General features: G+C 39.2%; 1 protein-coding gene across 2 annotated transcripts in view; it reads right to left on the bottom strand.

The window, feature by feature from the left end:
* The window catches only part of LOC136878997 (nuclear pore complex protein Nup153), a 155,852-nt gene that overhangs the window by 69,174 nt on the left and 73,836 nt on the right, over positions 1-12,842 (bottom strand). For both annotated transcript variants that reach the window (XM_067152672.2, XM_067152673.2), the window contains exons 5-6: positions 8,457-8,578; positions 8,260-8,370 (exon numbers count right to left, since the gene is read on the bottom strand). In XM_067152672.2, the coding sequence (XP_067008773.2) occupies positions 8,260-8,370; positions 8,457-8,578 (233 nt within the window). The remainder of the gene's footprint in view (positions 1-8,259; positions 8,371-8,456; positions 8,579-12,842) is intronic.

Here is a 12,842-nt window from a genome sequence, read left to right as displayed (position 1 = left end):
GTTATGACCAAGACAGTGCAAACATACAGTACTTTATTTAAAAGCCATGTTTCCATACAGACATGTGCACTGGAGATGTGCACTCTCTCCAAACAAGACAGCAATATAATTCAACGTTCTGAAATAAAGTTCTACACATCACTCTTCAGAAGACAGAGAAATAAAATGATGAATGAAACAGATACTGGAGTGACTTCAGCGTGGCTCAGATAATCCGGGACACATCTAAGATGGTAAGGGGTATAGTGCGCATTGGTATCACCCAAATATCACTATAAAATTTGTCACAAATGGAACAATTGTTTTTACACATATCAAGTGAAAAATCTGCGGCAAATTAATATTTGATTTTTGGAGAATATTATGTATACGTACTTTACTACTTTACAAGTACATCTGGTGTTGCACTCACAGTGACACACGTATGTCTTTTGTCTTACACTTTCAACAATTTTGTGTGTGATATCTGTAAAGAAGTAAGTATAAATAACCACCTAAACGATACTTTATTAATGCCTCAGGCAAAATTGAATAATTATTAAAACTTACAGGACATGTTTCGACCACTTCAGCTGAAGAGGACCATTAAGTGGTCGAAACATGTCCTGTAAGTTTTAATAATTATTCAATTTTGCCTGAGGCATTAATAAAGTATCGTTTAGGTGGTTATTTATACTTACTTCTTGATTAAACATCGATACGGTCATGAAATGGACAACTTGTAATGTGATATCCGTGTTCACTGAAGTTCTTTGCTTTCATTTCATTGTTTCACTTGTCAATGACATCATTTCATGAATTGTATCGCGATATGCAATATTTAATAGGCAACAAAATGGTATGGCCAATGTACATACGAAAAATTCAGTGGACTAGTGATTTATTGGTCCAGGGATCGAGCTACTTTCGATCGAACAGAAATAAAAATATTTATTGGTCCAGGGATCATGCTATTTTTCTGTTGACCTCCATTTTGCTGTTTGAACTGGCCACTCTAGTCATATGGACAAAGATAATGAGAATCTACAGACATAGCACTCCCATTCCACAGTGCTAGCTCTCGACCTGAAGAAAGTAACAAAAGACGGCACCAGCAGCGGAGTATGACATAAACCAGTCCTGTCTACAAGCCTCAAGTATGTTTTCATATTTCTCAAATAACGACGGTATTTCTTAATTTGCCGCAGATTTTTCACTTGATATGTGTAAAAGCAATTATTATGTTCCATTTGTGACAAATTTTATAGTGATATTTGGGTGATACCAATGCGCATCATACACAATGGTAAGGGCATGTTAAAATGATCCATGAAGGAAGGAAGGAAGATATGAGTAGTTAGAAAATAATAAAAGGAAAACCATGTGTTGAAAGAACTTGGAGTTGGACAGATCAAATAAGGATCTAGGAGATGCATGAACACAATACCAGTATATTCTTGAACAGACCTGGAAAAGCTTAACACTTTGGAGACGGCCATATTTGAACGTGCTATCCTCCAGAAATCGCAGGATTTTTCAAAGTTTTCTCACTGTCAGGTAAAGCGATGGTTGTAACAACTGTTGGAATTATTAGAAAGACCTGACTTTCCTCTTCACAAAAATATATTTTAATTATTATAATAGTATATCGGTTTATTTTTTATGTAGTTATGAACATGGTATGTTTTACAAGCAAAAAGTTTTTTTCCTGATGTTGCTATGGATACCAGTCAGGTTAATATTTTAGAATTTTGCAAACATTGAGAACAAATCAACTAAAACATACTACTGATATATACATAGTCTAGTCTACGAGGTCATTTGGCATGGGTATCATTGTTTACAAGCAGTAATTAGCTTTAGTGTGGTAGACCTTGAAACAATCCGGCATACACAAACCAATATCACAAATGCTGCAGAACCATCACGTTTCCCTCCTGATTCTCTTTCCATTATTCTTTTGCCCTTTGAACATACTTTACAGTACCTAGATGGATACTGTTTTCCTGTGGTGGGCGGAATATTTTCAGCAAAATGCCTCCCAGTCAGTCGCGTAGCAGAATTTGCGATATTACTCACGCTGGGTACTGGATTGTCAGTGCCTCCCATTTCCACAAACTTATTTGCTAATTCAATCATAAAGCCCTCTAAATGTGCTTTCTTTGGATTTGACGGTGTTTTCTTGTGAATTATGAAGGAATTTACATTACAATAGCTATGCAAAAGGTATGGAAAATACTTTTTTCCACCATTTCAGTTGCTTACGTTGGAATGGATAATAACTAAGGAACTGATCCCCATGATCCACTCCAGTTTTATTTTTATTGTAATCTAATACTACATCGGGCTTTTCTTTGTTTATATTTCCTCCTTTATATTTTACCTGAACACTTGTCATTTTTGCCCCATGTCTTGATGAAAGACAAACATCCCTTGTGTCTTTCTACTTGAGTGAAAGTAAATGTTGCTTACGTCTGAATAACACTTCACCCTTTCTCAATTTATAGTTGCTTTGAAAATTGTCGGTAGGTTTTTCCTATTTTTTTTTTGAAAAGTGCCAACTGCCATTGTTTTTCTGCTTTACAAATGATTAAACAATGGGACACTGGTAAAGAATCTATCCATATAAATAGTGTGACCCTTGTTGAAATACGGACCACATAACCGATTTATTAGTTCCTGAACCGTGTTATTTGTTCCCCCAGTCGACCCTGTATAAATTTCGCAGTTGCAAACGGAACCAGATTCTGAATCACTGACCATGTAAAACTTGATTCCATATTTGTTTGGCTTATTCTTTATGTAAAACATGGAACCCTACCCGGCCTCGAAAAGGACATATGCCCTCATCAATTGTCAAATTTTCAGTGGGATAGAAATTTTCTTTACATTTTCTGAAAAAAATGGTCAAAAATTGGTTTAATCTTATGCAGAGGATCATGGGTGGGTTGACCTTTGGGACATAGGTTCGATTATCATTCAAGTGTTAAAATGACAAAATCGCTCGAAATCTATCCCTAGATAGGACTGACCTCAGGAAAGGAGCTTGAAGAATCTGCAATTTCGCCCAATAATGTCAATTTTGACTTCACAACCAAACACACATGAATGATTATTGCAAAGAAGTGAAAAATCTCCCTGAATGTAATTGTAGCCCAGGAGCCAAAGAGAGATCTTTGCTTTATCTGTTCACTGTGATTTCCTTTCTTTTTTATTACATCGCTTGCATAACGATTTGTTTCTGATTTTATATCCCTAAAAATATCTACGTTCAGGTAATTACTAAAACCTTCCCATGCATCACTGTTATCCACTGGAATTCTGACTCCACTTTTTTCTTGAAATACCGGTAACTGAGGAAGATTATTGGTAGATGACCATCCATCATCAATAGCAGGTCTCTAAACTACACGCTTCCTCCCCATGTTATGATGTTTTCCCCGCACGTCGTAACTTGACGACGGGCTTGCATCGGGTTGCTGCAGGTTGTCATCCGTACACAGGAATAAAACTATATCACAGAACCCACTTTGTACCTATTTGAAATTAAATAATAAGTGTACTTGCCTGAAGCGTCAGAATCATCATGGTCACTTTGTATGAAATCATCACCATTGTCCTCCATTTCAGAACCTGAGTCTTCCATGAGAACATCCAATATGGATTCATTGTCTAAATTTTGTGCGCTTGAATTAGACATACAGTAATAGCCACAAGAATGACACAAACAAGCCAAGCTCCCAAAACACACTCTCTTCCTGTCCGTACGCACGTACTTTCCCGCTCGTTTCACAGCAGAGAGTGAGCGATGACACAGCCATGGGCTATGTCGGAACGCAGCTGTGTTTTCAATGCTTTGGAAGAAGAGCTCTTGACTTCAGCTCATAACTAATAAACTATATGCTCACTAGAAGAATCAGAGTGTCCTGGTGAAGTAAGAGCTCGCAGGAACAGCGGCTTCTCTTCCTAGCCACAGTGAAAATATACGCTCGTAGATTCTCAGAGCGCCGTCAGTGGCAGTGAAATCATGCGCCCGTAGAAACTACGGAGTCTCCAATGTGTTAAAAACATGTGTGTTCTGGAAGGCAAAAGTTCTGCTATCCAAAATAAATGCTTTTAAACATAAACAACCGTTTTCTATGATGAAAAATTTTCTGACTGCAGCTGCCCATGATGGTTGACAACGTGAAAAAACATCCTCATGTGGCAAATAATGAAGAAAGTCTTCAAATGTGATAAGTATATATTTGAATAATTATTAAATGCCTATTTTGATTATTTTCAGCCTACTTTCCAAATTTTAAGTACCTATTTGCCCGCCTATGTTGCCTGAACTTTTGGGTCTTCTAATAACAAACTAACGAAAGTTTATTATTTTTCTTTGTAGTCTTCTGGCATCCTTTGGCACAATAATATTTGGCTTCTCAATGAGAGGTTATTTTGCTTCATAAATCCAGTCATCCAGCCCCGGCTCAGTTCGAAATCTGAGGAACATGCTTTGTGGCTATTGCAGCATTTCATGAGTAACTGCATATCCATCATTATGTAGAGCCTGAACATACTCCAACAATTCTTCAGTAACTTTCAGACATTTTCCACTCTTTGGACCACGGAAAGATTTGTGACTTTTTCGTTTCTTGACGTTCATTCTTTTGCACATGCCAGTACCATACATTATCACACAATAAGTATTTACAACCAGCTGCCCTGTTACAATATTCATCAGCATACTGTACTACGGAGAGTTTAAATCAAGCTGTATTGGTTGAATACCTGTCCATCATGCTCACAAAGAGCACTAAGAACTTACCAACTGTATGTAACTTCTACTCCCTTCTGATTGCGCTCGGTCAAGTGACCTTGAGGTAACTCATTATTAGAAGAGTAAAAAGGGGCAAAAATTAAGATTTTCAAGCGTAAAAGGAGTACAGATTCATTACTACAACTAATATTATTCCGTATGGGATGCATGAAAAATGCTGCACAAAATTTTCCACCTATTTCATATTCGAGAAATAGGGGTGCGTGACATAAGCCAGGGCGAGAACTATGCCAGTAAATACGGTACATTTATTTCAACATCATATAATTGAATGTAATGGTGGTAACTGGACTATAGAGCGTTCCAACCTTAAATTGCAGTACAGCAGTAATGGGATAATTCCGTCTCTTTGTGGTGGTGGTGATTATTGTTTTAAGAGGAAGTACAACTAGGCAACCATCCTCTATATACAACTAATCAGAGGGAAAAATGGAAGGGGTCCGACACTTCGAAAAATGAAGATATCGGCCAAAGGAAGACAAGGGCCACGAAGGGCGTGAAAATGAAAGACTCCCTAGCCCTCGCAAACCTAATAGCGTCGGGGTCGGAAAAGAACAAGAGTTGACCAAGGGAGGTCGGACAGGATAGATTAAAGTGAGGAGCCTGGCACAAGTAAGTGGAATTCCGTCTCTTTCCTTCTCCCATGTTTTGCGGGTAGCGCTGTCCTGCTCTAATGCAGCGGGTTTGCCAAATATCCGTGAATCAGAATGTTATCGGTTAAAATGGGTGAATATCGTGTTATGTACAGAATTTCAAGGCGCATTTGATGCCGTTAACAAAAAAAATGTAAAAAAATAATTTAGTGTGAAAATGGTATTATAATGGAAAGTTTCGCCAAATGCAAAATCTTCATTGCATAGAACTTATCATGCCATAACTCCTATTTTATATTCATTATTTACCTAATTTTTTCACTGCTGGTAAAGAAACATTTCAGCTCGATGTAGATAAGTTTATTTTTAAATTTAAATGATAACAAAATGCAGTATATGCGTTTATTTTCAGTCATGTTCAGGGAATTTTATGTGTAGGCACGAAAAAGTCAGTCGCTGGCCAGCGTCTTTCCTATTGAATTTGCATGGGGGTTCAAAGCGAGGCAAATGGTCTTCTGATATGGAAGTTATTTTTAAAACAATCCCGAAGTTCCTATCTTGCTTAGTTATTAATTTGTGACAGGAAGAATATCTCCTTGAATTTTGGTTTCGCGCGTGACTTGGCTGGCTGGCTGGCTGAAGTACCGGTAGTGATCTCCCAAACATACGCTTTTAACATAATTTCCAGACAGTCGCATGCAGTGCAGTGCTCATTTCGTCAGTAGTATGTATAATAGTGATTAAATACATATCAGTGATATATGCACAATTCTTGAGGGAAAGTGTATTTCGTTTGTGTGGTTCGTGAATTCGTGCTCGTGCGTGGGGATATAATTTCGAAGAAAATGTGCAGAAGGATCATGGCGTGGTTAAAGCAAAGCAAACGCTCTTCGAATATGGAAGTTATTTTTAAATCATACCTCAAGTCCTTCTCCCGTTATCTCTTAATTTATGACAGGGAGAACGTCTCGTTTGTTTACGTTTCACGAGTGACTCGGCTGGCTGAGCTTTTAAATATACTGGCAGCCGTGTGCAGTGGTGTTCATTTAATCAGTATTGTAAGATTAATTATATAATGATCAGTGATATATATGTATATATAATATTTAATGGCGTGTGGCCTCCGAAGAGGCCGAGTGCAGGTCTTTCCAGTGTTGACGCCGCATATGCGACCTGCGCATCTATAAGAATGGGGCCCCTACCTGTGATGAATTCTAATGCTGAAGACGGCACACACACCCAGCTCCCGAGCCTTTGGAATTAACCAATGAAGGTTAAAATCCCCGACCCGGCCGGAAATCGAACCCGGGGCCCTCTGGACTAAAGGCCAGCACGCTAACCATTTAGCCATGGAGCCGGACAAGATCAGTGATAAATGTATAGTTCTTGAGGACAAGTGGATTGTGTGTGTGTAGTCTGTGTAGTTGTCAGTTCGTGCTCGATGGATAGTTCTTATTTCGAAGAAAAAGTGCAGAAGGATGTATAATTGATCGTCAAATTAAAAAGAAACGTTCCGTAGGTAAACTCAGGGGTAAAGAACGCAATATTGTAATGAGTGTCCTGGATTATTTTTTAAAGACTATGAATATGAGCAGTGCAATCAGTGAAACAGCTAAAGCTACAGGTTGTTCCGAAAGAACAATCTATGCTATAAGGAAGGAACACACACATGGTCCTTTGCGAACTCTCTCTCGAAACAAAAAAGAGGACGGTAGAAAAATTAAATATGATGAAATTGTTAGAAGTGGATGCGTCGGGTGGTTAACTCTCTTTTATTTGCTAACATACCACCGACATTGAACGTGATTTTGAGTCGCGTAAATGGAGAAGATTCTTTGCCCCGATTTTCCAAAACTACGTTGTATCGCTTCTTACATGATATAGGCTTCCGTTATTTAAGACGGGGTAATAAAGCAGCTTTCATTGAAACCGATGAAATTATTAATTGAAGGCACAGATATCTCAGGGAGATAAAACGTTTGAGGGCACAAAATAAAGCTATAATTTACACAGATGAATCGTGGGTAAATATTGGGCAGACAATGACAAGAGAATGGAAGGATACGACAGTGAAAAGTGCACGGCAGGCCGCTTTTGAAGGGGTCAGTTCGAGATTTAGGCCACCGAAAAGCCGAGGACCGTGATTTGCCATAGTCCACGCGGGTAATGAACATGATTTTGTTCCAAATGCTGAACTAAAATTTTTATGCCATAAAAACATAAGACAATTGGGCAAATTACGTGAACGAAGTAAAGCAAAATGAAAGAGTTTTATGGAAAGCAGAAGAATTACAGGACGATGAAAAGTTTTTAATACGACTTTCTTCATCGTCCGGATCATCCTCAAGTTCATCTCTCGAACCCGTTTCATCCAATGCGGGAACATCAGGCCTTGCAGAAATGTTAGAAGGTGTACGTCCAATGTCTGAGAGCAACGCCAGTGATTAAGGTATGTTGTATTTATTTTACCATCCTACAAATATTAATTTATGAATGAATTAACTTAAAATTACAAAATTACAAACGAAAAATGTGTTTGAGTCACACTCGAGCGTGATCTTCACGAGTCGATTTCGCAACAGCGCGCTCCATCTACGCTGTACTGCAATTTAAGGTTGGAACGCTCTATACAACAGAAACAAACTGGGTTCAATTTCCAAGTCAGTGTAATTTTTACAAACCTCTGAAAAGCCAATGGAAACTTAAAAAAATATTCCTAAACCCAATCCACGCCTGCATTCACACACATCACTATCTTTCCCTCCTTCAATCTAATGATGCTTCACTGGACAGTTCACCAACATGCAAAACACGACACCAATTGTTTCACTTTCACACTCTGCAGTACTTTGTGAATGTTCTTACCTCATTTACGAATGAGTTCTCACGAGGTCTCCTATACGCTGAAGCTCCACCATACATTGTACGCCCAGTGTAAAACGGTGAGAGGTCTTTGGATGGGAGCCGGTCACTTTCCTAATTGAACAGAAAACATTAATTACGAATAACCCTAACAATCAGTATGGTGCCACAAATGCCCTAAAAACAACACAACTACTCACCAGTAACGGGGAGCCAAACACAGACGCATTGAAAGACGGTCTCCGTCTGCTTGGGGGAGGAACAAGTCGAGGAGTCCGTATACGATTAGGAAACAATGACCTTGGACTCTGAAGATGATTTGCTGCAAGGAAAGAGCACATAGAAGATTAGAATTAACTCAACATTGAACATCCGGACTTAAAACACTCCCATGACCTTGTAAGTGGTATGTACACAGAAGGCAATTACATGGTCCTGACCTCAGTCTGGCAGGCATGTACATCTACCCAGAAGTTGTAGGTAGGAAAACACCAAACAAGGTATGTGCATTCCTTTGACATTACATTGAGCATCACAAAATGAATGTAATGAACAAGAACAGAATCCTCTAGCAACAATATTTCATGATCAACTCTCCTGTAAATAACTTACTTCTCAGCCCGTCAATATTTTAATGATTAGGCTATATCCTCAACCTTGAACAGTTAATATTAAGTTCACGATAAATGTACTGGGAAAATCAAAGAAAATGATATGAGCATTAATTAATGAAATTCTGTGTGAAAGCATAATTTATACACCTCAAAACAGATAACATAAATTTCAAATTCACTCATCCCAGAAAATAACAAGTCAATAAATTAATGTTTTCAAGGGAAATATTTTTTTAAACTAATACGAACTTGCTGGTTGTCACAGCATTCAGCATTATATGAAACAGCTTTTTAAATAATGGTTTGGATTTTATTTCATTTAATTTCAAAACTGAATGACTTTTCTGCTTAGGATAGTGAGGGAAACCAAATTGTCCTATAATGACCAGGCATTATTTTCTTACGTAGATTAGTCAAAACAAAAGTGGTGTTAGCCAAATTTGTATATTGTTAGTAAGATTTAACAGTTCTCATTAACAAAGGCAGCTGTAAAACGTTACTACCAATATTGCTCTTACAATTTTAGTCCATGTCCACATACATACATACATACATACATAATCATTATAGACTGTTATGCCTTTCAGTGTTCAGTCTGCAAGCCTCTCTGAATTTACTAAACGTCACCACAATCCTCGATTTGCAACTAGTGTTGTGGACTCATTTAGTTCTATACCTCTTATCTTTAAATCGTTAGAAACCGAGTCTCACCATCGTTGTCTTGGTCTACCTCTACTTCTCTTACCCTCCATAGCAGAGTCCATTATCCTCCTAGGTAACCTAACCTCCTCCATTCGCCTCACATGACCCCACCACTGAAGCCGGTTTATGCGTACAGCTTCATCCATCGAGTTCATTCCTAAATTAGCCTTTATCTCCTCATTCCGAGTACCCTCCTGCCATTGTTCCCACCTGTTTGTACCAGCAATCATTCTTGCTACTTTCATGTCAGTTAATTCTAACTTTAAGATATCCTGAGTCCACCGAGCTTTCGCTCCCGTAAAGCAAAGTTGGTCTGAAAACAGATCGATGTAAAGATAGTTTTGTCCAGGAGCTGACTTCCTTCTTACAGAATACTATTGATCGCAACTGCGAGCTCACAGCATTAGCTTTACGACACCTTGATTCAATCTCACTCACTATATTACCATCCTGGGAGAACACACAACCTAAATACTTGAAATTATCAACCTGTTCTAGCTTTGTATCACCAATCTAACATTCAATTCTGTTGAATTGCTTACCCACTGACATCAATTTAGTCTTCGAGAGGCTAATTTTCATACCATACTCATTACACCTATTTTCAAGTTGCAAGATATTAGACTGCAGGCTTTCAGCACAATCTGCCATTAAGACCAAGTCGTCAGCATAGGCCAAACTGCTTACTACATTTCCACCTAACTGAATCCCTCCCTGCCATTTTATACCTTTTAGCAGATGATCCATGTAAACTACGAACAGCAAAGGTGAAAGATTACAGCCTTGTCTAACCCCTGTAAGTACCCTGAACCAAGAACTCGTTCTACCATCAATTCTCACTGAAGCCCAATTGTCAACTTAAATGCCTTTGATTGCTTTTAATAATCGACCTTTAATTCCATAGTCCCCCAGTATGGCGAACATCTTTTCCCTCGGTACCCTGTCATATGCCTTCTCTAGATCTACGAAACATAAACACAACTGCCTATTCCTCTCGTAGCATTTTTCAATTACCTGGCGCATACTGAAAATATGAAACCACACTGATTTTCATTCAATGTCCTCTCAACTACTGATCGCACCCTCCCTTCCAAGATGCCAGTGAATACTTTGCCTGGTATACTAATCAATGAGATACCTCGATAGTTGTTGCAATCCTTCCTGTTTCCTTGCTTGTAGATAGGTGCAATTACTGCTTTTGTCTAATCTCAAGGTACCTTACCAACACTCCATGCTAGTTTTACTACTCTATGAAGCCATTTCATCCCTGCCTTCCCACTATACTTCACCATTTCAGGTCTAATTTCATCTATTCCTGCTGCATTATGACAATGGAGTTTATTTACTATCCTTTCCACTTCCTCAAGCATAATTTCACCAACATCATTTTCCTCCTCCCCATGAGCTTGGCTGTTTGCAACACCACCATGATGATTTCCTTTTACATTGAGAAAATGTTCAAAATATTCCCTCCACCTCTCCAGTGATTCCCTGGGGTCTATTATGAGTCCACCTGAATTACTCAAAACACTGTTCATTTCCTTTTTCCCTCCCTTCCTAAGATTTTTTATTACTGTCCAGAAAGGTTTCCCTGCTGCTTGACCTAGCCTTTCCAGGTTATTACCAAAATCTTCCCATGACTTCTTTTTGGATTCAACAACTATTTGTTTCGCTCTGTTTCTTTCATCTACGTACCAATCCCTGTCTGCCTCGGCCCTTGTTTGGAGCCATTTCTGATAAGCCTTCTTTTTACGTTTACAGGCTGCTCTCACTTCATCAATCCACCAAGATGTTCGCCTTTTCCCATCTTTACACACAGTTGTTCCTAGGCATTCCCTTGCTGTTTCTACTACAGCATCCCTGTATGCCACCCATTCACTTTCTATATCCTGAATCTGCTTACTGTCTACTGTTCGGAACTTCTCACTAATCATATCCATGTACTTCTGTCTAATTTCCTCGTCCTGGAGATTTTCTACCCTTATTCGTTTGCAGGCAGATTTCACTTTCTCTACCCTAGGCCTAGAGATACTTAGTTCACTACAGATCAGATAGTGGCCTGTATCATCGAAAAATCCACGGAAAACTCGTACATTCCTAACAGATTTCCTGAATTCGAAGTCTGTTAAGATATAGTCTATTATGGATCTGGTACCCCTAGGCTCCCATGTGCAGCGGTGAATAGCCTTATGCTTGAAGAATGTATTCGTAAAAGCTAAACCCATACTAGCACAGAAGTCTAGCAAACGCTTCCCATTCCCATTAGCTTCCATATCTTCCCCACATTTACCAATCACCCTTTCATATCCTTCAGTTCTATTCCCAACTCTCACATTGAAATCGCCCATTAGCACTATTCTATCCTTGCTGTTGACCCTGATGTCACTCAATGCTTCATAAAACTTGTCAACTTCATCCTCATCTGCACCCTCACATAGTGAACACACGGAAACAATTCTAGTCCTAATTCCTCCAACTGACAAAGCTACTCACATCGTTCGCTCATTTACGTGCCTAACAGAAACTATGTTCTGTGCAATGGTATTCCTGATAAAGAGCCCTTTCCCTTTCTAACCCCCGTCAAGTACGCTTTATAATCTCTTATCTCTTCCTCGTTATCTCCCCTTACCCGAATATCACTTACTCCTAGCACATCCAGATGCATCCTCTTTGCTGACTCAGCCAGTTCTACTTTCTTCCATAAGCCCCATTAATACTGATAGCCCCCCATCGAATTCCATTTCGTTCGCCAAGTTGTTTCCAATGAGTCCCTCGCCTGTCAAATGGGAGTGGGACTCCTTTACTCCCATAGGTCCGAGCCTTGCTTAAAATGTTCTGAGCTCGGGAACTTCATGAAGCAGGATGCTGCCCTACTTGCACATAGTCCAAGTGAGGATCTCTCCCCTAACGGGTTATGGACCACCGGTGAATGTATAGTCCTAGCCGCCTGAGCACAAGGAGGGCCACGACTCAGAATATGTCCGAGATGCCCACTCCCATTCCATAGCAACTGGTATCCCGACTCTCAGGACCACTTACTAGGCCACTCAGCCATTGCCCATGGTTCATGAACTAGGACGTGACTACAGTAACCCACAAACATGAACCATGTCCACAAAAAAAACACCTACACACAAGATAAACTTGCTCATCTGGTTGAAGCCACATTTATTGAGATTCAGACTATATAGATGTTGATTCTCATACAGAACTTGAAATATTTGTCCCGAATGAGCAACTTTATAATACCAATATAGTTGGTCTGTCATT

Source organism: Anabrus simplex, chromosome 8, assembly GCF_040414725.1.
Source record: "Anabrus simplex isolate iqAnaSimp1 chromosome 8, ASM4041472v1, whole genome shotgun sequence".
Lineage (NCBI taxonomy): Eukaryota > Metazoa > Arthropoda > Insecta > Orthoptera > Tettigoniidae > Anabrus > Anabrus simplex.
This window is presented reverse-complemented; position numbering and strand designations above follow the sequence as displayed.